The sequence below is a fragment of the Blennius ocellaris genome (genome assembly GCF_963422515.1).
Source record: "Blennius ocellaris genome assembly, chromosome: 12".
In the NCBI taxonomy this organism is placed as follows: domain Eukaryota; kingdom Metazoa; phylum Chordata; class Actinopteri; order Blenniiformes; family Blenniidae; genus Blennius; species Blennius ocellaris.
In genome coordinates, this window is record NC_137661.1 from 23,098,502 (window position 1) to 23,119,835 (window position 21,334).

Sequence of the window (21,334 nt, forward strand, 5' to 3'; positions counted from 1 at the left end):
GTAATGGACAGTGCATGACCAGCACAGAAGTCCACTTACTCACCACATTGGTTCACCATCTTGAGCCATGAGAGCCGTGAGTTTCTGACCATGTCAGCCTGTTACCACCTTCCTGCTTTTTCCACTTGTGCAATGAAGTATATTTTCTTATATCTTCTCATATATGTTTTATTCCTTATTTTACTATCATGCTGCTCTTCTTTGTAGTATGCAGGCCGGCTCCGAAGAGTCTGGACAGAGGCAAATATTTTAGCCAAATGTTACACCATATATCTCCTGTTTGGTCTTCTGGAAGTTAGGAGGTGTCCTACGTGGGACCACAGATGCGATGGCATCAGTGATGTTTATTGTCGTGAACTATTTAGATGCATGTGTTGCTGACCATATAAGCGACGGAGTTTCCTTTATGTGTCAGAGTTGCATGTTTGAAGTCGCTTCTTTCACCCTGTCCTGTCATCAGCTTTTTGATTTTTTTTTATGTCATCCTATTCAATATTAAAACATTTTTAACCAACCGAAGAAGCATCGTTGAAGTCTGTTTTATCTCCAGCTTCCATCCTGCACTGAAGTTTCCTTCAGCAACATAGCTAAACTATATGGTAACGGTATCCAAGGTGGAGCTGCAGATGATTCTACATGCTTTTATCTCTTCTCATTTAGACTATTGTAGCGCCCTTTTTACTTGTCATCTCTAACATCTTCAAACAGCAGCTGCTCGTCTTTCAACAGCAACAAACTGGAGAGCCCACATCACCCCTGTTTTATCCTCCCTTCACTGGCTCCCCATTACTTTTCTTGTTCATTTTAAAATACTACTGCTAACTATTAAAGCATTACATGGTCAAACACCTTTTTATATTGCCAACCTCTTTCACCCCTATGCCCCAAATAGAGCGCTCTGGTTTGGCCAACAAATGCCGCTTGCGGGCCCCCGGACCAAACGCAAAACCCGTGGTGACTGTGTGTTTCAAGCTCTCGCACCTAAGCTGTGGAATGCTCTTCCCCCTCAGCTGAGATCTGTTGACTGCTGCTATACTTTTATGAAGCAGTTAAAAACGTTTTGTCATGACTCATATGGACTTCAGCTTGGGTGTAGTGATTATACATATACAGATGAATGGATACTGATAAGAGGAGAGAGGACCAGGAAAGTTCCATGTAAAAAAAAAAAAAAAAAAAACATGAGCCAAACAAGAGGGTGGGAATAGTGATACAAAAGTATAAAAACAAACCAGGACACAGGAGTACACTGTATTATTTATTTTATGCTCAACATTTATGGAACATGTCAAATATCATCATCCATAAAATTAAAAACAAAGATAGGACCCAAAGATTTTTCTAATCAAGAATGCTGAGGTGCAAACAAGTTGCTATCAAGGCTATTTTATTCATGACCACACATGGTATTGAAACTTCGCCTCCAGATCATATTACTATGTGTTCATGCCATTCAGATGTTTTCAAATCTTCACTGGCACGTTGGAAGGCGAATCTCCCCATCCAGACATCTCGTACGCATGAGGCTTATCATTACAGGAGTTCCTCTTGTGCACACAAACTCTATTTCTTGATTATGATGGGAGTACAGCTTACTTCGATCTACATATCTGAACCGAAGATTACGTGTATTCATGTCTCCTGCGTTCACGGTGCATGGTTCTGCAAGAGATCACACGTAAAGAAGCATAATTGTGAGTGAAATACAAGAAAGTACTGCATGCTCGACACATAACTACAGTTATTCATGATTCAAAAGCCAATGAGCTTCTGTATCCAGTCAGCGTCATCGAAGTTTGGGTTGCTGAGGACTGGAGCCAATTCTAACTGACTTTGGGTGAAGGCAGGTTCCACAGTCAATCACAGGACAAACCACACACACTGACACTCACACCTATGGGACATTTACAGCAGTCATTATCACCATACACATGTTTTTGGGATGTGAGAAGAGACAGGACTATAGAGAGAGAGAAAAAGCCCACACATGCAGATGAAGAACATGCATACTTCACGCAGACAGTCCCTCCAAGCCCAACCTAGAATGGAACCTGGAAGCTTCTTGCGAGCACACCGGAGTGGTAATCCCTACAGCCCTTTGACAAAACACATTTTCGTAAATATAAAGGGAAGTCAGACTTACTGAGGCATTTCATGTCTCCCCTCCATACACCATTGAAGCAGGTTCTGTATGGCTCGCCCTCCATGATGTGATATCTTTGACAGCGGAATTCAACCCTTTCATTGTGGCTGTAGTCATATTTCAGAGTTGCTTTGGTGTCACCGTTGACAAGAGGTGGAGGATTCCCACAGTTCACAGGAGCTACAAGAGAATCAAGGGACACAAATCTCAACTTTTAGTGGCATTTTCACCTTCAGCAAATGATCAGAACCTTTTATTTTTAACAAGGGTGTTTCATTTCGTGTACAATCTGGCTTCTCAGTTCTGCTTGAGACACAGCTGTGCACATCAGGATCATTTACACCCATAAGTAGTGAGAGAATTGTCTTACTGCCACATGTTGGAAACGGATGACTCCACCGTCCATTATCCAAACACTGAACAGTTGCATGGCCTTGAATGAAGTGGCTGCGCAGTTGGCATGTAAATGTCAGATTCCTTCCTTTCAGTAGCTCATTGCCCGGCACATGTTGGTGGTTTACGTTGTGTGGCACCCCTGTGACTTTGCACGTTTCTGTTGGGAAGAACACAAGAGTTTTGTCATCACATTTAACTTGTGTCTTTTTTAAGATCTAATGAACCAGAGTTGAGAGGCTACCTCACTGCAAAGTTTGTTGAGATAACAGGAACTAATTTCTGAATGGCATGCTCCAAATGTGTCAATCAAGCAACATTTTGAATGAACTTTTCTATGATCGTGGCTCCAACAGATCACAGAGACCTCTGACGGTAAAGTCATGAATTGAGCAGTTTTCACACTGAACTGGCTCAATATGTTTCACTACTACATGCCACTAATATGTCTCGTGGTCTGAGCCTCCGGCCCTTCTCCAACCGCAGCAAGAATTGCTGCGTTTTCATCTCTGTGAAAGTGCCTTGAAATGACAATGTTGTATTTGGTGCAATACAAATAAATTTGAATTGAATTGAACGAATGACAACGTACCAGAGCAGGTTGGGAAGGGCGCACTCCACTCGCCGCTTTGTAAGCACCGAATTTGTGAAGCCCCATCCAGATGGTAGTCATCGTTGCACTCAAACCCTAAAGTGTGTCCATATTCCATTGTTTGTCCTCCTGTCGGCAATCCGGTCACACTGAGCTTCGGATGTGTCATGGCTGTTTTACAGGTGGTGCCTGAAAAGAATGAAAGCTTTCTCTTAAAAGCTGCTATTGAAAATTTCATACAGTATTTCCAGAGTTAGACTATCTTGTGAATATTAATACATATATATTGTTTTTTGCCACAGTTAGAATGTGAGTTTTCACTTGACAGTCAAGCCTCTCTGTGCAAATAAATATACAGAAGCAAGACGAGCAGTTAAACAAGTGTTTGATGTTGAAACAACAATCAAAGTTACGGACTACTTAGTATAAATTCAAAGGAGATCTGAGTGAGATTTCAATGTCCAAGCTTTCATATCATAAAACTATGTATATCAGTAGCATTGGAACCTCCAGTGGCTCAGAAACTCCAACTTTCACCAAAGTGGGCTCCAGTAAAGCAGAACAGGCCACGGAAACAGTTTGATGAAGAAAACGTTGACCTTGTTGGTACTTTTGGACAATCCGGTTACTTTTTAATCAGTTCAGCTTGGAAGCACATAATGTGGCTCTTGAACTGCAATGAGTTTGACATCCTTGGTTGTGATTTGCGTTGTTTCACTTTTGTATTTGCAAAAGGAAAAACTTAAAAGTTTACTCTTCCCTGATGAAGTGGAGAAACCAGTGAAGACTTGCAATGTTTTAATGTGTTTGTCACACTGTGCCAACTTTTCCTTTTAATTTCCCAAAGAATAATTTGTCTTCATTTGGAAGTTTGGTTTATTCCCAATTTTATTTTATTTTTTTAATGTTTGAAGAGTTTAATTGTTACATGTCCTTTTCATTTTCAGTTTAAAGTCTATATAGTTTATCCCACAACTACATTCCTCAACATAAATACAATATGTTAAAAACTATTTGAAGATCGTCCTTTTTGAAAAAAGAAATCAAACACAGATGTTGCATTTGTGATGCAGAGACTTACGTTCACATGTTGGTTCTCTGTTGGTCCATCCGTCCAGCAAACATGTTCGAGTATCATGCTCACCAATCATTCGATAACTGTGAAGAAATGTTACAATGACGCTTCTCAGTTTGATATTGAAACAAAACACATGATCACTGAAATGGAGATCTTTACATTATACATGACCTGTTTTACGTTTTACTTTTTAAGATTGTTTGGTCTGTAATTTTAACACTTTAGACAACCATATCAGAAAAATCTCTAATTTCTTCTCGTCACTGACAAACAAGTTAGTGAGAGCAACAGACCACAGGAGGAAAACGGTGACAACGACACTGAAATGGAAGCTTCTGAAGAACTAGGAATTGAATATAAATGTTTGTGATACTTGTGGAACATGTGAGAGCTTCAAAATTTGGGAAAGTTTTAATGTTCGTATGAGTTCCAGAATGTGTCGGAGTTCTGAATTTGGTAAGAGTTCTAATATTTGTGAGAATTGTATTTATAATTAAATGTATATTTTATTATATATTTATTTTATACATTTTTTAAACAACCGCTTTAATACATACATGTATCTATATATTTTTTAAATGTAATTCCAGACACAATTACAAAATGGAATATTGAAAATTTGCTATAAATGACCTCTCATTATGCCTCTTCAGTAATTTGAACATCACTACTCTTTTTCTATTGGACCAAACATTTTTCCAGTAGTTGTTTGGTTTCTCCATTATGAAGTTTATTCATAATGGATAATCTACATAGAGTGGTTTGTGACCCCGTAGATGTCGCAGTGTCTGTCCCAGTGTGTTATTGGGTTTGAAATACAAATGGATGGGATGTTTATTGACACCTGCTGCCTGGACAAATGAGAACATGCATCGACACATGAGATTTAAACTAGATGTTACATACCCTTCATTACAGGTGTACTTGATCGTGGTTCCAAAAACAAACCCTTTACCAAAAATAATCTTATATGTCCCATCGGTAGTATCTTCGGGCAATGGACATGGTTTTTCTGAAGGAGAAAAAGAGAAAAGAGGAAGGTTAATCACATATCTGAATAGAAAATTGAACAAACGTTTCTTATTTTTGCTTTCTTCTGTTGTTGAATCACCTTCGTTTAAACTACCAACAAACTATTAGTGATTTTATCTCATACTAACATTAGTTCATCTGCCTCCTAATAACTGTGCTTGTGATGCAACCGGGATATTGGGGCTTTATTTGGAATGTGCACAGCAGGGGTAGGCAATCATGAGAACCAGAAGGAATCCGAGTGAGCTGCTTAAAATTTGGGCTCGTCGGGATTAAATGATACTAAAGATCTAACGCTCTTTTTTTCTCAACACGCGCAATTCTTTATTCTGTGTTTGACACGCCACGCACTCTGCCTGCATGGAGTTGGTCTGGTCCAAGTACTTTATCCACACATGGTGGGGATGGATCCCATTCTTCAACCGGCATTTCCCACAAGTCAACCAACATGGTTTAGCTGCTTATTCTGCACAAGGTCATTCCCCTGAACAGCCTGTCAGACTATTTAAGGGAACAGCATGGACTGATGAAACCACATATATCTATTAGACGAAACCCAGTTTATCTGATTAAATTGCGCTGAGGTAATCGACTATATGCGGCTTCCAAACAAAAATGGCTTTGAAAAGTGTACATACGTATACATCTGGTGTTCTTATCCTCCCATTGTCCTGCTATGCATTTAATTGTGTCCTCGCCTTCCATTGTGAAATTGTCACGGCAGCGATAAGTTATTATAGAGTCAGAGAGGAACTCCCTCTGATAAACCTCCAAAACAACAGCGTTCTCAACTTCGGGTGGAAAACTGCAGACAGGAGTCATCACTGCAAGAGAACACATGTGCTTTTTAAAATGTATACCATACCAATGAATACTTGTATATACCACAATAAAAACTAAATGTCACTCACGTGTGCATAGTGTTTTAAGGTATATTGTATTTGAATGCCAGTTTCCATCCTGACAGGTCAATTGGTCAATATCAGAGGAGTATCCTTTATTACAGGTTATCTCCAGGACTTGAGCCTCATTGCCAGGCCGTTGAAGTGCTGTTGCTTTCCCATTAGGAATCTCTGGAGGCTCTCCACACTTTGTCTTCCCTGGGGTGAATTACAAAGCATAAAGCTTAGATCGTGTAATCAAGAAGGCAGCAAAAGTCACCGTGTCAAAGGTATGCTTCTATGCAATGACTAACAGCGACTGATATACTGTAGACAGACAGATATTTACCGATACATGATTGGAGTCCAGACCACTGACCACCAAGACACCTGGCAGTTCCCCACCAGCCCTTGGTGGGAAGCTTATAACCGACATTACAGGTGTAGAAGATGGTATTTTTGAAAGGCCCAACAACAAATCCATTTGGAAACACCTGTTTTACACAGGAATCATCACCTAAAAGAAAAGACATAAAGTATTTTTAGTTATTCCGTTTAGCAAATTGGGCAGGCGACATCATCAAGATCATAGTAAGGTTTATTATCTTTAGGAGAAATTTGAATTTTTAAGGGAAAGGAAAAATATATAATAATTTCAGGAAAAAAAAGTATGTTTGAATTTTTTTACACTATTAACTGAATGCACACAATTTAAATTTTTGCACTGTATTTGAAATAAACCTTCCATTCATTCATTCATCCCATCAAAACAATAAGATGAGATAAGATGACTAATAAGATAAGATGTTTCATCAATGTACATTAATGTACACTGCTTGCTGTTATTCATGAAATACCAGCTTCAGATTTATTTATTTATTTAATTCTTTACTTAATTTTATTGGTATTATTGGCAACTAACTAACTAACTAACTGAAGGACTGTCTGACTGACCGACTAACTAGCTAACTAACTAACTAACTAACTAGTTATCACAGTTCAAAATGCTCAGTCTGATTTAAATGGGTTGTTACAGTTTGGAAATCTTAAATGAATTTCAGTTATAGATGAAAATGTCAGTTAAACGTCACATCATACTCCAAATGCCATAATGACTCTGTAAAATGTACTATAGTTGCGTGGTCTTACTTGGGCACCTTTCCGTTCCGGTCCAAGCGCCATCATAACAGGAGATGGTAAATTGTTTGCCGACGTTTCTGCATGCGTAATAGACGGTTTCGCCATTGCTGTAGCTCGGCTTGCTGTTGTAGGTAATGTATGCATTATCAATGTCCAGCCGTTGGCAATATGTCCCTGAAAGAAACAAATGATTGAAGTCAATGACATTGGTGGATAAATGCAAGTTTTCTACTTTCACACAGCCCTTCTAAACCTGTAGGTGATCATCTGCTGGCGAGTCGAATTGGAAAGAGTTCAGACCAGTCCCGGCAGATCAATGAACAATCAAAGACATTGCGGACGCGTGGAGGAGAGAGCTGGCTGAGGACCCTGTTTCAACTCCCATCTCTGTAAGGCGTTCTTTTATTGTCTGAAGTTGTAGCAGAATTGGTGCACGAGTTGCCCCTATTCAAAACCTTCACTGATCCTGCGATTGGTCCCACATTTAGGTAGTACTAATTCGGTACCGGAGGGATTTAGAACAAGCTGGTCATGAACTTTGGGTCATGGCGTTTTCTCTGGAGGGTGGTAAGACTCACTCTATGTAATAGACTGAGGAGCTGAATCATCCAGGAGAAATCCAACACCGACCTACATGTCCTACAAATGAAGACGGACCAATTGAGGTGGTTCATCTGATCACAATGTCTCCCATTAAAGTTGTCTCATGGATATCTAATTGGGAGGAGGCTCTCAGTTTGGCCCCTGCTGTGCTGAAGAGGTTGAACTGGAGGCAACTCGGAGTCCCCCGGATCAGCGAGAAGGGTCTGAGATGTCTCACTGATCTACGTCTGGCGAGATATTTTCCAACTTTTTCTTTCTCTGTCTGCTTCTTCTGATTCGTGTGGTTAGCTTTGTTTCAAAATGTTGAACTATTTCCAACATAACATCCAGATACTGGAACATTAGCAAAAGCACTTTGCAAAAAATTATAATCCCAACATACGGAATAGCAAAACAATTTACAGCGATAATGGAAGCCATTCGGTAAACAAATTCATATAGAAGGTATCAGAACATTTAGGAACAAAATTAAATTAAATTAAAAATCGTTGTGCTTTTGTCCAGAAAGAGCTGGTTTAGTGGAAAAATATTCAAAATAGCAGAAAGGCAAACTTAGATACATTTATCACATTGTAAAAAAGTCATCACTGCTGAGTCTCCGACCCCACCTAGCGAGCAAAAGACTGATAATAGGGTGGATTCAGACGTTTAGAGCCTGGGTAGACCTGAAAGTCAGCAGAAGAACCATTACAAGCCGTGAAGTGACTTAGCGGAAGCCGAACTGAGCAGTAATGACAAAGTCAAACGGACCCTAACCGTCGTAGCAATCGTAATAATGCTTTTTGCCTTAGTGTGGTTCCTGTGGGAACCGCCTCAACACAGCGAAAGAAACCAAACCAGATCAAACACACTACCAGCCATTATTCTAAAATAATGTTTTTAACTGATGTAGATTTAATCTAACAAGTAAAATAAATGAAAAGAAACATGGTTAATATAAATTGATTAAATTAAATTAAATTAAAGTTATCACTTCCAACCAGCAGGTTTAGTTAAAAGAACTAACAGAACAGGTTCTAGTTAATACTGTCTACCTGGCAGACTATGTCGTCTCGTTTAAAAATGATTTGAAAACATGTTTATTTAGAAGAGCTTTTGGTTGATGGGTATTTTTTCACTAGTGTCACTTAAATTTTACACATGTATATACATTTTATATTGTTGTTTTTACCTTTTCTCCTGTACAGCACTTTGTGATTTTTATCTGTGAAAAGCGCTTTATAAATAAATTTTGCTTAATTACTTACTTACCAGGAGTAAAAGTTTCAGAAAGAGATCTTGTGGGTCTCATAACAATTAATATCAAAAGAACTGAACTAAAAGTCCAAATAACAAACCATCAGATGCAATTTAAACAGACCACCACCAGGGCAATACTTTCAAACTCCAAATTTAGTGATTCAACTTTCTACAGGAAAAAGTGTATGAATAAAGTTAATAAACCAATAAATGAACCAACCAAGAGATATGAAAATAACTAGTTTTACGGTTTTTTACCTGTTTAAAGTCAAACTAATGCGACGGGCAAAGCCATTCCCTTTGAATTCAAATGATGATAATTAAATCTACTGATGCATCCTCGGACTGTCACCTCAGCCTCTTGTCCTCTTGACCATCGCTGTCCAGTCCCTCATCAGACTCAGACGTTGTTTGTGGTACAAAGTGAACACCACCTGCCTGATAAGAAGTTCAGGACAGACCGTGGGTTCTCTGCAGAGATTGTTGTGACACATCAGAAACACCACAGACGACGAGCATGAGGTGGAAACATGACTTCCTCACGAGACGATGTTTTGTCCAGGACAGTTCTCATGGGAGACGCTGACAGAGGAGAACAGGAGGAGCACAGTGACCCAACTGGAGATGTTTTTGTGTTGATGTGGAATAAAGGATAAATGGGGAATACTTTAAATTAAAAGTAATGTTAAATTAAAAGTAAAAGATTATTTAATGTTTTCTATTTCTGTTATAAAAGGGGGAATGGCAATAAATATATATAAAAGCAATAAAAAAACATGATGAGAGTTAAAAGATAATCTTCAAAAGACACATTTGGTAATAAGGAGCACATAGAATAAATTCTAATGACAATAATTTAAAGTCAGTATTTCTTTGGTGGTTGATCATTAATAAAATTATCGAACTGTCTAATCTGATGTGAGATGTTGCAGGTGGATCCTGAACTGATGTTGCTGCACCGCCAACAAGATCAACTTCAATTGTTTAATATTAATAAATTCAGTTTAAATAACTGTTTAAGGAAAAACAAATACTTAGTTTGCGTTAAAATTTTTGGGGAAAATAATTTTCGAGACAGGAACAGATGCCTTAGATCGGAGGTACTTTTGATTTTTTTTTTTTTTTTTCTTTTTAGACATTGTCTCATTGTCAACATATGAAAATGTGCTGTACTGTTATTCCAAACAGACTTACTGACTACTTAACTAATGACATAAAAGATACACCGTAGCACCTCAGAACTTCACCTGCATAAACATCACGAGCACAAACCCTAAACATTTCCTTGGAAGCCTAAACAACTCCTGGTGCCTTGAAACAGTTCAAGCTCCAGCCAAATTCACACCATGAGCACGAGCAGACGTGTGGTGGTGGTGTGGCCCAAACAAAATCTATGATGGCCTTCCTAAGCGAGCTCAAGGATTGTGTGCACTCATAATTTTAATCATTCCAGTAAAACGTCCTTCCCCTGCATGTAACTCAAATCTCTGAGAAATTGTTGCAGACTGATGCTTTCAGCAACATCGACGACGGCTTTCCAGACACGTATAGTGGTTGATATGTTGTTGGCAGAGAAGGGGGGTGTGTGTTCGATGTTTGGTGACAAATGTTGTACCCTTATTCCGAACAACACAGCAGCAGATGGAACGCTCACACGCGCCGTGGAGGGTCTTCGTACTTTGAATAAAAAGATGAAAGATCACTCTGGCGTGGACACATCTATGTGGGATGGTTGGGTTGATATGTTTGGGAGATACAAAGCTCTAGTAATGTCTGTTTTGGTCTCCTCGGCTATATTCATCGCCATCCTCACCCCGTGTGGCTGCTGCTGTATTCCATGTATCCGCGCCCTTCTCACCCGCCTAATCAACACTGCTATCTCTCCCATAAGACAGGACCTGGCGCAGGCTTATCCGTTGTTGGGGAATGCTGATCATGACTCTGAAATTAGCGAGGATGATGACTTTCCATCCTTGCCCGACCTTTTTTTCAGACCCTGAAGATTACGAGTAACAGTAAAACATTAGAAACCTGAGTGTAAATGTTTTGTGTTCTTGCGAAAATGATCTTGCAACTGAAAATCAATATGGAAGTGGTTGGTTACAAGTGGTGTGAGAAATTAAGCATAAGATATGACAAACAGGGGGAATATGTCAGAGTAATTTTATATGTAGTTGCCATATTCGTGCTTAATTATATTCATATTCAAGTTCCATCTTATTTCTGTGTATTCTCTCTTAGCAGCGCCTCTCAGGCGCTGCTCACTAATCACATGTTCTGAGCAGGTCAACCTGACCGAGGCTGATAAACAAGATGAGCCACGTCTTCCACACAGCTGCCATCTCGACGTCCCATGCGCGGGATGTCCTTTGATTGTATTCATAGTTGATAAACTGTTAAAACTCACAGAATGTTTTGTTACTATGATGTGTATCCTGTAAACCCTCCCCTTTGTTTAATGAAATAAAACCGCAGGAGAAATGGTCTGAAGCTCAGAGTGGGTAGGAGGTGTAATCTGAACACGCTCCTAGGCCATTCTCCTCGCGAGTAACCAAAGCTCATTCGTGTTGTCTTCTTCTTTCTTGCAGATTTAATAAATGTCTGTAGCCTAAACCTGACAGTTTACTACCCAGAAAGCATTACGCACTACGTCACGTCCTCTCCCGTCCTCTCCCCTGCATTTGAGTGTCAAATATTTAGTTGAAGTTCTGAATTAAAACTGTTGGATCCTAACTTGCGGCCCTCAGGCAGGAGATGACGGTCCTTGAGTTGTAGGACCAAAAGACTGAGGAACAGTATTTATCTGTGGGTCTTCAGATCTCTGAACTCCAGAACAACAGTTGTTTTATTTTAAATGAAATAAAACTGTAAGATGAGTAACAGGGAAAGTATGAGGTGAACTTCAGAATACCTTGACAAAGTGGTTTTGGTGTCCATCCTTCTCTGGTGCATGTGGCCCGACGTTCACCATTTGTATTCATGTAGCCGCTCTTACAGGTATAATCTGCAGTGTCACCAATTTTCTTCTGCTGCCAGTACTGGACGCCCCAGTATGACAGAAGTGGATCACGTTGATTGGAGCATATAACCTCTGTATTCATAAAAACAGCACATTTCTACTCAGAAGTAACTTTGAGTCAGAGAAACACTTAATAATTTCAAAATGTGTCTTGACTTTGAAGGTCATGTATGTTGTTTTTGTTGTTGTTTGTTTCTTGCCTTGGCACACTGGTCTGACAGTCCACTCTCCATCTGCTTTACAAGTCACCTTTGTTGAGGTTTTTTCAAGCCTCCCAATCCAGTATGTGCTCCCACAGGTGACTTTCAGTGTGTCTCCAGGTATGAACATATTTTTAGAAGCAGGTTCATATGTAGTTCCACTGAGAGCCGGCAGTTGCAGTTTACACGTTATTTCTGTATTTGTTGGAGAAAAAACAAAATCCTCTCTGTTAGTGACAAGATCAGTAGCCGTTAGGTTGAGTTAATGTGACTAGTAAGAACATTATATTTCAATGTGATGTGACCAGTGAATCAGAAATCACTCTTACGTTCACACATAGGTGCAGGACTCCATTCTGCTGCTTGTCCCACTTTCATGCATTTCGAAGACGTTACAGCCGCTACTTTAAACTGGGGATTACACCTGTAATTCAGCGGTTCGTTTTCTCTGTACTCTTCGACATCTCCAACCACAACACCATTTTCAATTATGGGTGGACGGCATTTTATCTCTGTTAAAAGAACACACACACACACACACACACACACACACACACACACACACACACACACACACACACACACACACACACACACACACACACACACACACACACACACACACACATACACACGCACACAAACAACCACACACACACACAATGGACATTCTATGCGTGATAACACCTTTTTCAGTGTGCTCATGCTTGTTGTGTTGCAGATGCAGATTTTTTTTTTTTTTCTTTGTATCAGCAGATACCAATATTGTGCAGATATCATCACGCATCCCTATTTAAAATTCCCAATTCTTAAACTTTAAAAGGCTTTTTGTGTCTCCTCCAATTTTTTCCAATATTACTTTACTTTCAATGTGAAAAAAAAAAAAAATCCAATTTGGAGACCGAACCCAATCACCACTTCAATAAGGGACATTGTCATTTTGCTTTGACCAATGTGTTTGGGTTTTTCTTTTGGCTTTTATAGAGCCATGCTTGGATCTCAAACTTTCACCAGTTTGGTTTTGGGATCACTATTTGAGATGTGACAATGCTCCAGTGAGTTGTTAAAGGTATTTGCCTGTTTTCATGGTGTTCCTCACACTTTCTGCTGCCTCTTACCTTCACATCTTGGACTGCGACCAGTCCACCCAATTCCACTCCACCGGCCTGTTTCATCACAATAAACCTCTAGTGGTCCGTTCAGGACTTCGGAACTTTGTTTGCAGCTAAATAGAACCACATTGCCAAACGCTGCTTCCTCCGGATCCCCAATCACCTTGACATTACTCTCCACATGGATCGCTGGACACTGTTGAGCTTCATGGAAAAGAAGCACAATGATGCATAAACAGGATGGCAAATAAAACCTCTGATCACACTGAGTTATTGGCAAGCAAGGGAAAATGAATATTGTATTACATCAAGAAATAAAGAAATAAACACATCGTGGTATTGAAACAACAAACAAGAGATGCATGGTTCAAGGTTACCTTCACAAACTGGAACAGCTCCATCCCAACCTCCCATCATGCAATTCCGGTGGTTCCTGCGACTCACCATGTGGTAACTGAGTTAGAAAATAAATAATGGAGCTCACAAAGGGGTTTGAAATACGAAGAAAAAAAATCACTAATTTGTCCGATTTGCACGGGGGGGGGGGGGGTTATTACCCTTTTTGGCAGATGTACAAAACCTTTGATCCAAAAACAAAATCAGTCCCATTCACCAGTTGGAAATCGGCAAATGGGGCATCACCAGGATGACCACACGATCTGGCTTCAAAAAAAAAAATGAAAACAGACACAGTGAATATGAATATGTAGCAGGGAGTCACACTTGAAAATGTGTTTGAATGGCGAACACAGTAGACCATGCTGAGTTCACAAATGTACCAGGAATAGCATCTTAAACATTACATTTGGCAGTATAGCATAGCTCATGACTATTAAGAAATTATTCATAAATAGAAACATTGAAGTTCCAGTGGAATTTTTTTCTTCATTTCTCGTGCATTGAACCATTGTAAAGCTGCTGTCTCTCTCTGCAGTGAAAGAATGTTCGTCAAATCTTTTGTCCTGGTGATTATTATTTCTATGAACTCCTGTGAATGAACGTGTGATTCACTCATTAAACAGATGCAAACTGTGCTGACAGCTCATTTAAAGTGTGTGCACATTATTGACCATTGTTAGGACTGCAGTCTTTCTGTGTGTTTAGTGTTTTACTGTCTTCTATGTGCTTCTCCCTGATCTGCCAATTAAGTATGTAATTAGTGCTGTGCCATCCCTAAGACCTGATTGGCTGAATCCACCAAGTACACTGGTACTGAAAGAGGGAAGGATTAAGATCTCCAGTGGATCAGATGGATGTGACCCATATGTGTGGGGTTATTTTAGACAAGGAGGGAAGACTTTGTTTATTTTACTGTATTTGTTTGTTAGATAAGCCCCCCCCCCCCCTTGTAAATAGTTCCTTCTGTTCATGTGCCTGCAAACAAATGTGGCGACCCCATAGTGGTATGACTTGCGGTCTATATTCTAGTTTTATCATCTATATAGTTTGATATATATTAAATCCATATAGTCCTATCGTTTAATAGTTGAGACTCACCCCTGGTAGCATCTGATTCGCCATCAGTCCAAAAGAATGTCTGGCTCTCTCGTTTTTTTTCTGTTTTTTTTTTTTTTATGTTTATAGGGTACTTTTCGCTGCACACACGTCTGTGTGATTTCATTACAAACACAAGCAACAGCATCCTCCCGTGGCCTGGCATACTAACTACAGCAATATCAGTGTGTTTGCTGCTGCAGTATTTTTGTTTGTTTGTTTGTTTTGCTTTTTTTTTTAACGGATTCGGTGTTGTCAAGTGAAAATGTCACACAAATGGGGCCTGAGAAATTGTTTTGGTGTGGCTGCTGGATTGCAGAATGGTAGGATTTTGAAGAGTTATGAGAATTACTAGAGGTTCTAGAATTTGTGGGTATAGTAAAAAAAGAAGAGTTGTAAGAACATTAGTGCATTATACAATCTTTAAGATTCCTAAAATGTGTCACAATTGTAATTTTTGGGCATGCTAATGTATTTCAGACATCGAGAACATTTAAGATTTCTAGTATTTGCGGAAATTGTAGAATTTGACAGATTTTTTTTTTTAATTTATTGAATTTTTTTTGCCAGAGTTCTAGAATGTTTTAGAATTCTAGAGGTTTTCTGTTCAATAAAGTTTTTAAAGACTCCAAGACAATTTACACTAGAAATGGTGAGTTTACGAGTAGTTAAAATAATCACTTTTGTAATCAATTTGCTACATTTCTGCTTTGTTACACATACATCAACTGTAGTTAATAGCAATTAATCAGAGTTTTAAAATAACAAAAAAAAAACAAGCATACTCCACTGTTTGAGCGCCATTATTTTTTGCAGATTGTGCAGTGTTAAAATATTGACGAATAAAACTTTGCTCAGTTTTGGTGTTTGGTGCAGTAATTCCCACCGATGAACGGCGGAGTAAATATTTCCCAAGCCCCAACTTACCCTGACATCCTGCGCCTTTTGATTTCCAAACTCCATTCTCACAGATGAGCTTAAAAAAGCCACTGAAGCCAACTTTGCAGCCCACTCTCACTTGTCTCGTGTCGGTGTAGACGTCCTCCATACCAGTCGTGTCAAAATTAGGCCCGTGCAACTTTCCTCCCAAAAATGATTCCAGTGTGCAATCTGTGGGACAGCGTTCGAAGAAAAACACACTTTTTGTTGCATGATTGCAATATTCAAACATTAGCCTGAAACGTGGAGGAGGCGCTTGATCGCTTGGAAGGAATCTGACTTACTTTTGCTTTTCACCAGGGTCACGCACAAAAAAAGGACGCATCCTCTGATTACCGCCTGCATTTTGTCTCTCAGTCCCACTCGTCCACTGAACAGAACTGGAGACTGAGACGCTGTTGTACGACGAAGATTTACAAGTAGAGGGAGGGATTTCACAATGGTTTACTGGAGTGTGTCCCAGACTCCAAGTACGAGCTCAGGCTCAAAGGGGGCATTTCAAAAGAGGAAATGACCACGCACACGCACACGCACACGCACACGCACACGCACACGCACACACACACACACGCACACACCAGCAGCAGCTCAGCAAAAACACTGAACACCAGAATTTCTTCACAATGTTGACATAAATAAATAAGACATGTGTGTGTGTGCTCAATGAGTCAAACAATGAGGACATGATGCATATTGTGACTTGATTTTCTTTCCACAGGTGTTTGTCCCAAAGTGATGATTTCAAGGTATGTCTCATTAAAGTGACATGAATATTTCGGTAAAGGTTTGTTTGTTTTTGTTCCACTCACTGGGTAATATTTAACAGAAATCAATAGAGCAAACAACATATCTGGTATTTTAGTAAGCCAGCTGAACTTATTTGCACTAAGGAGAGAAAATGGCTTAATAATCCATTAAACAATCCACAGACAACAGGGAAATCTTAAAAGAAAACAAAAGCAAAAACACAACATCTTAGTATCATTTTGTGGAAATGTTAGAATTCAGAATGTACAAAAGCACAAGCAAATCTTTTAAAGAATGTGGGGGTGGGGGGTGGGGGGAAGCAGGTAAACAATTATTGTGGAGTCTCACCTCTTTTTGGAAACAAATTGGAGCTGTTGAGCAATTGGGGATTTGCCTCGATTACTTAATGCAGCTTATGCTTATTTGTGCTGAACAGAGGTCATGTATGCTACTAAAACCACTTTTACCCACCCAAACATCATTAGTTAATTTGTGAGACTAGCTTTGGTTGCATTCGTCTAAATGCCTTCATTCCTTCACAGGATACTCACGGAGAGACTTAAAATAAGAACCCTAGAAGGATATATTTTCATTGTGAGACTGTAATTTTTTTTTTGACAGGCATGAAATGAGATAAATTATAAAACAAACAATTTTGTATGTTATGCGTAATTTCTTTAAGGAGGATTTCTGTCAGAAGATCTGGGAAACTGTTCAAGATCTTGAATGATTTTCTGCCTGAAATGTGTGACGGGAGACACATGGAAGATATTCCTCACTGGATGTGGGAGGTTTTAAAATCTCATTCAGTTGTGTACTGTCTTACACATGTGTTAGTTTTCCACAAAATTTACTATTTATTTTTTTCTCATTTTATTTAAACTTTGTCTGAATTTGGGGTTTTGTCTTTTATCTTAGAAGAAAATCTCCACAAGCAGCTCTGATTTTAATGTGTCGCCTAACTGTTCTTTGCTTTGCATTAATTCATCAATAGAGTGTGCCAATAGGCCTCTTTTCTTGCTGGGGAGTGATGCAGCGTCGCCGCCATATTAGATGGGGCATCTTGCTCTCGGATAGCACCAGAGTCAAAGAGAGTTAACGCAGAACGAGCAAATTTGTCAGCGTTTTGTTTACTAACTTAGGGTGCTTTTCCACCGGAAAGAACCAGGGGCTAATTCGGAGCCAGGGCATGACTGAGCACCAATTCTTTGTCTTTCCACTGCCAAAGCTCCCGTGAAACAAGAGCTAACCCGGGACGATGCTGGCTCCGCTTCTTTGCCGAGGCAGAGCAGAGCCAGGCCAGGGCCTGACGGGATTGATGCGGTTTGAAAATATACCTGATATACCTTTTGTTTTCCCTAAACTCAGACTGCCTGTCATTTCAAGTAAACCATCCCCAAAACACATTCATTTTCTCAAAGGGACTAATGAAGCATCTGCTTATATTTCTTTACATGTCAACAAAAGCGTCACCAAAACAAGTGCTCTTGTTTTTTTAAAAAGAACTATAATATTTCATCACTGTGGCGTTCTCTTAATCTAAAAAAAAAAAAATGGGAAGATTGTTGTAATATAGTTTATAAATGCACTGTATTTAAATGAAGTTAACATGGGTTGAAATTGAATAACACTAAAGAGCCCCACCGAAGAAATTTACCACCAGCCACCACTGGTGTGACATTTTCCCAAACATTTAGATTTGTGGCTTATTTTCAAGGTGAAGATGGTCAAAAGATGATGTGGTAAAAAAAAACACACTCTACTGTTACTGTTAGTGCTGCATTATTGCTTGTTTGTGCTGAAAGAATGATTGTTTGTGCAGCTTTGGTTCTTAAGATGTAACAGTTTCTCTTCTCATGTATAGTATCTGGGTCAGACTGTTTCTTTTGGAATGGTTTTTTCAAGACCATCTGCATCCATGAGGCTGAAGAATGCCAAATAAACTGTTATATCTTAAAAACCACATTCTGTGTCCGGGGATCGGGCCGTCGAGCTGACAGGTACCGGCAGGCCAAGGGTACTGCAGCCAAAGGAAGCTACATGAAGCTTCATGAACCACGTTATTTATTTATCCACCAGTTTATTATTATTATTATTATTATTATTATTATTATTATTATTATTATTATTATTATAAACCTTAATTTTCAGGGGAAGACGTGGTTCACATACAATAAATGTCACAAGACATTTTCAGTCCATCGTGTAAGGTGTTAATGTGAGCAACGACAGGCGCACATCAAAGTGACAGCATATGATCTTCATGATGGAGTGACACCAGACAGTTTGATCCCCAGGTGCTTATAGGATACACTGACGGAGCGCCACACACACACACACACACACACACACACACACACACACACACACACACACACACACACACACACACACACACACACACACACACACACACACACACAGGGACGCACTCACAGGATGCACTCGGTTCATAAATAACCTAGCAGCGACATCTTGTGGTACAACATGATGCCCCCCCCCCATCACCACCACTACCACCACCACCATCAATACAACCCCCAAAGGTGACATCAATTATCTAACAGCCACAGCTGCTTCCAGTTAAGCTCTTGCACTGCCTCACACCTTCCACACATTTCTAATAATTAAACACAAGCGCCAGTGAGGGTGCATTTTTCATCGCTTGAGGACGCAAATGTTGCTTGCGGTGTGTTCATGAAGTTACAAACTGAAAGGCAGAGATGCGGAGCAGGGGTTAAAACAGATGGCACTGAATATTCAGACTGTAATGTAGTAAACTTCGATTTGTTTAAGTCTCCTACTGGAAAAAAAAAAAAAAAAAACAGCCCATCTGCTGGGGCTTCATTTGAATGCACCGACAGGAATTACTTTGTGAATACTTGATGAGAAATAGAACTCGAATGACAACTACAGCAACTGAAATGAGTGTTGATGATGGGAAATAGTAGATTTATCTAAATGTACTCTGGCTTTCTGCAAAAGTCCCAAAACAGTATTACCTGTGCGTCGACACAGGGGCATTGCAGGGTTTTATTTGAGCTTAATAGATAATTCTAAGCCGCCTCTAGGCATGAATACTGTATGTGTTGTGACCTTGTGTGTGTGTGTCTGACCTGGTGGTGGTCCTGGGCTCGGCTCCAGAAATCCCCTGAATTTGATGAGGTGGTTGAGAACATTGATGGCTGTTGTTCGGTAATGTGAAAAGGATTAAAACAAACAAACCAACAAAATCAACAACCTTAGCTTTATATGGCACGACAATAACCCCTCATGAAGTGTGAGTCAATTGATGATCAGCTTGTTTTGTGGGTCAGCGTTATTCAGAGCACAGATGAGATCCCACTGTGAAAACAGAGGCCTGAAGTCCCTTTGGACACACACACACACACACACACACACACACACACACACACACACACACACACACACACACACACACACACACACACACACACACACACACACACACACACACACGCGCGCACACACACACACACACCATACCAGTCCCACAGGGCCAGACTGTGCTGGATGAATTAATTCACTTACTGTAGGCCTGCAGTCATAGGGCACCGGATAAAAATATCTCCCCAAAGTATACAAAGATGACTAGAGTCATGAGATCCATGACTATGAGGCACGAAATGTACACTAAGAAATGTAACATTTCACTCACAAAAAACAAAAAGCAGTGGGTGTGGGATACACAGATTAATTAGCTAAAAACTCCACAATGCCTCCTTTTTTATTCATAAGGGTCATGCAAACCAAGAATTCATAGATTTGTTCCCATTTTTCAAATGGAAACTGTGGCTTTGTTTATGTCATTTCTATATTTGCCCACCAGAGGACAGAAGTGGTCCATATAGATGCCATGTCAGCAAACTGTGTTGGAAATAATACAGAAGATGTGCATCTGAAAACTTGAATAAAGTAGTAAAATTAAAGAATATTACTCAGACATACCAAATAATAGATCTAAGATGCTTATGTTTGTTCCAGTTACACTAATATTGACCTGAGGTTTCCTAACCAACATGCTCACTTTAATAATTAAATGACATACAAATGCAAAATGCCTGAAAGAAAATCAACTCAAGGAAGCTCATTTCCCATGTTAAGCATTTTGGGTGAGTGACCATATCAAATAACTAGTACTAACATTTGTGTGCCTGTTAGAATTTGTGATAGGCCGTTTGTTAGCGTTAAATAATGTGTTCCTGAATTACTGTTTTGTCTGCATGTGGCAGAGTTATTGAATTTGTTTGCACTATAATTTATGAATGTTCCAGAATGTTGTTGAACATTGTTGTGCTAGACTTTGTGAGAGAGCTAAAATGTGAGCCAGTTTTATGATTTTCATTAGCTATAGATTGTGTCACGGTTCTTGAACATGAGCATTCTAAAATCTGTTAAAGTTCTATAAATGTCCGATTTCCTGAAATTGAGAGGATTAAAAATGTATAGCTATATCCCTAAACAACAATTTCAAAGTATATAAATGAGTGCTATTAAAAGGGTTACGATTCAGCTGTTCTGTATTTCGCACCCTGCTACTTTCATATCTAAACATATATACACAGATAATCTTCTCTGAATAAATGAGTAAAGATTAGAGCACTCAGGTCGGGAATCTGTAATGCCAGAGATTGTCCATTCCCCCGTTACTTCTATCCCCCTTAATTGGATGTCAAAACTATGGTTACTACTTTATTAATG

General features: G+C 39.5%; 2 protein-coding genes across 2 annotated transcripts; both read right to left on the reverse strand.

Annotated features, from left to right (window-relative positions):
* Positions 1-1,402: 1,402 nt before the first annotated feature.
* LOC308137565 (complement factor H-like) lies at positions 1,403-7,301 on the reverse strand (the record flags this gene model as incomplete). Its single annotated transcript, XM_080506317.1, has 10 exons — positions 1,403-1,662; positions 2,144-2,323; positions 2,514-2,696; positions 3,129-3,317; positions 4,210-4,286; positions 5,113-5,218; positions 5,877-6,062; positions 6,150-6,338; positions 6,499-6,613; positions 7,269-7,301. The coding sequence occupies 10 exons, from the start codon at positions 7,299-7,301 to the stop codon at positions 1,472-1,474; spliced, it is 1,449 nt and encodes a 482-aa protein (XP_080362443.1). The 3' UTR covers positions 1,403-1,471.
* A 3,662-nt stretch (positions 7,302-10,963) lies between these two features.
* LOC308137566 (complement factor H-like) lies at positions 10,964-15,974 on the reverse strand (the record flags this gene model as incomplete). The annotated part of the gene is made up of 5 exons (XM_080506318.1): positions 10,964-11,097; positions 13,439-13,636; positions 13,810-13,886; positions 13,990-14,095; positions 15,854-15,974. The coding sequence occupies 5 exons, from the start codon at positions 15,972-15,974 to the stop codon at positions 10,964-10,966; spliced, it is 636 nt and encodes a 211-aa protein (XP_080362444.1).
* Between the last annotated feature and the right edge of the window lie 5,360 nt (positions 15,975-21,334).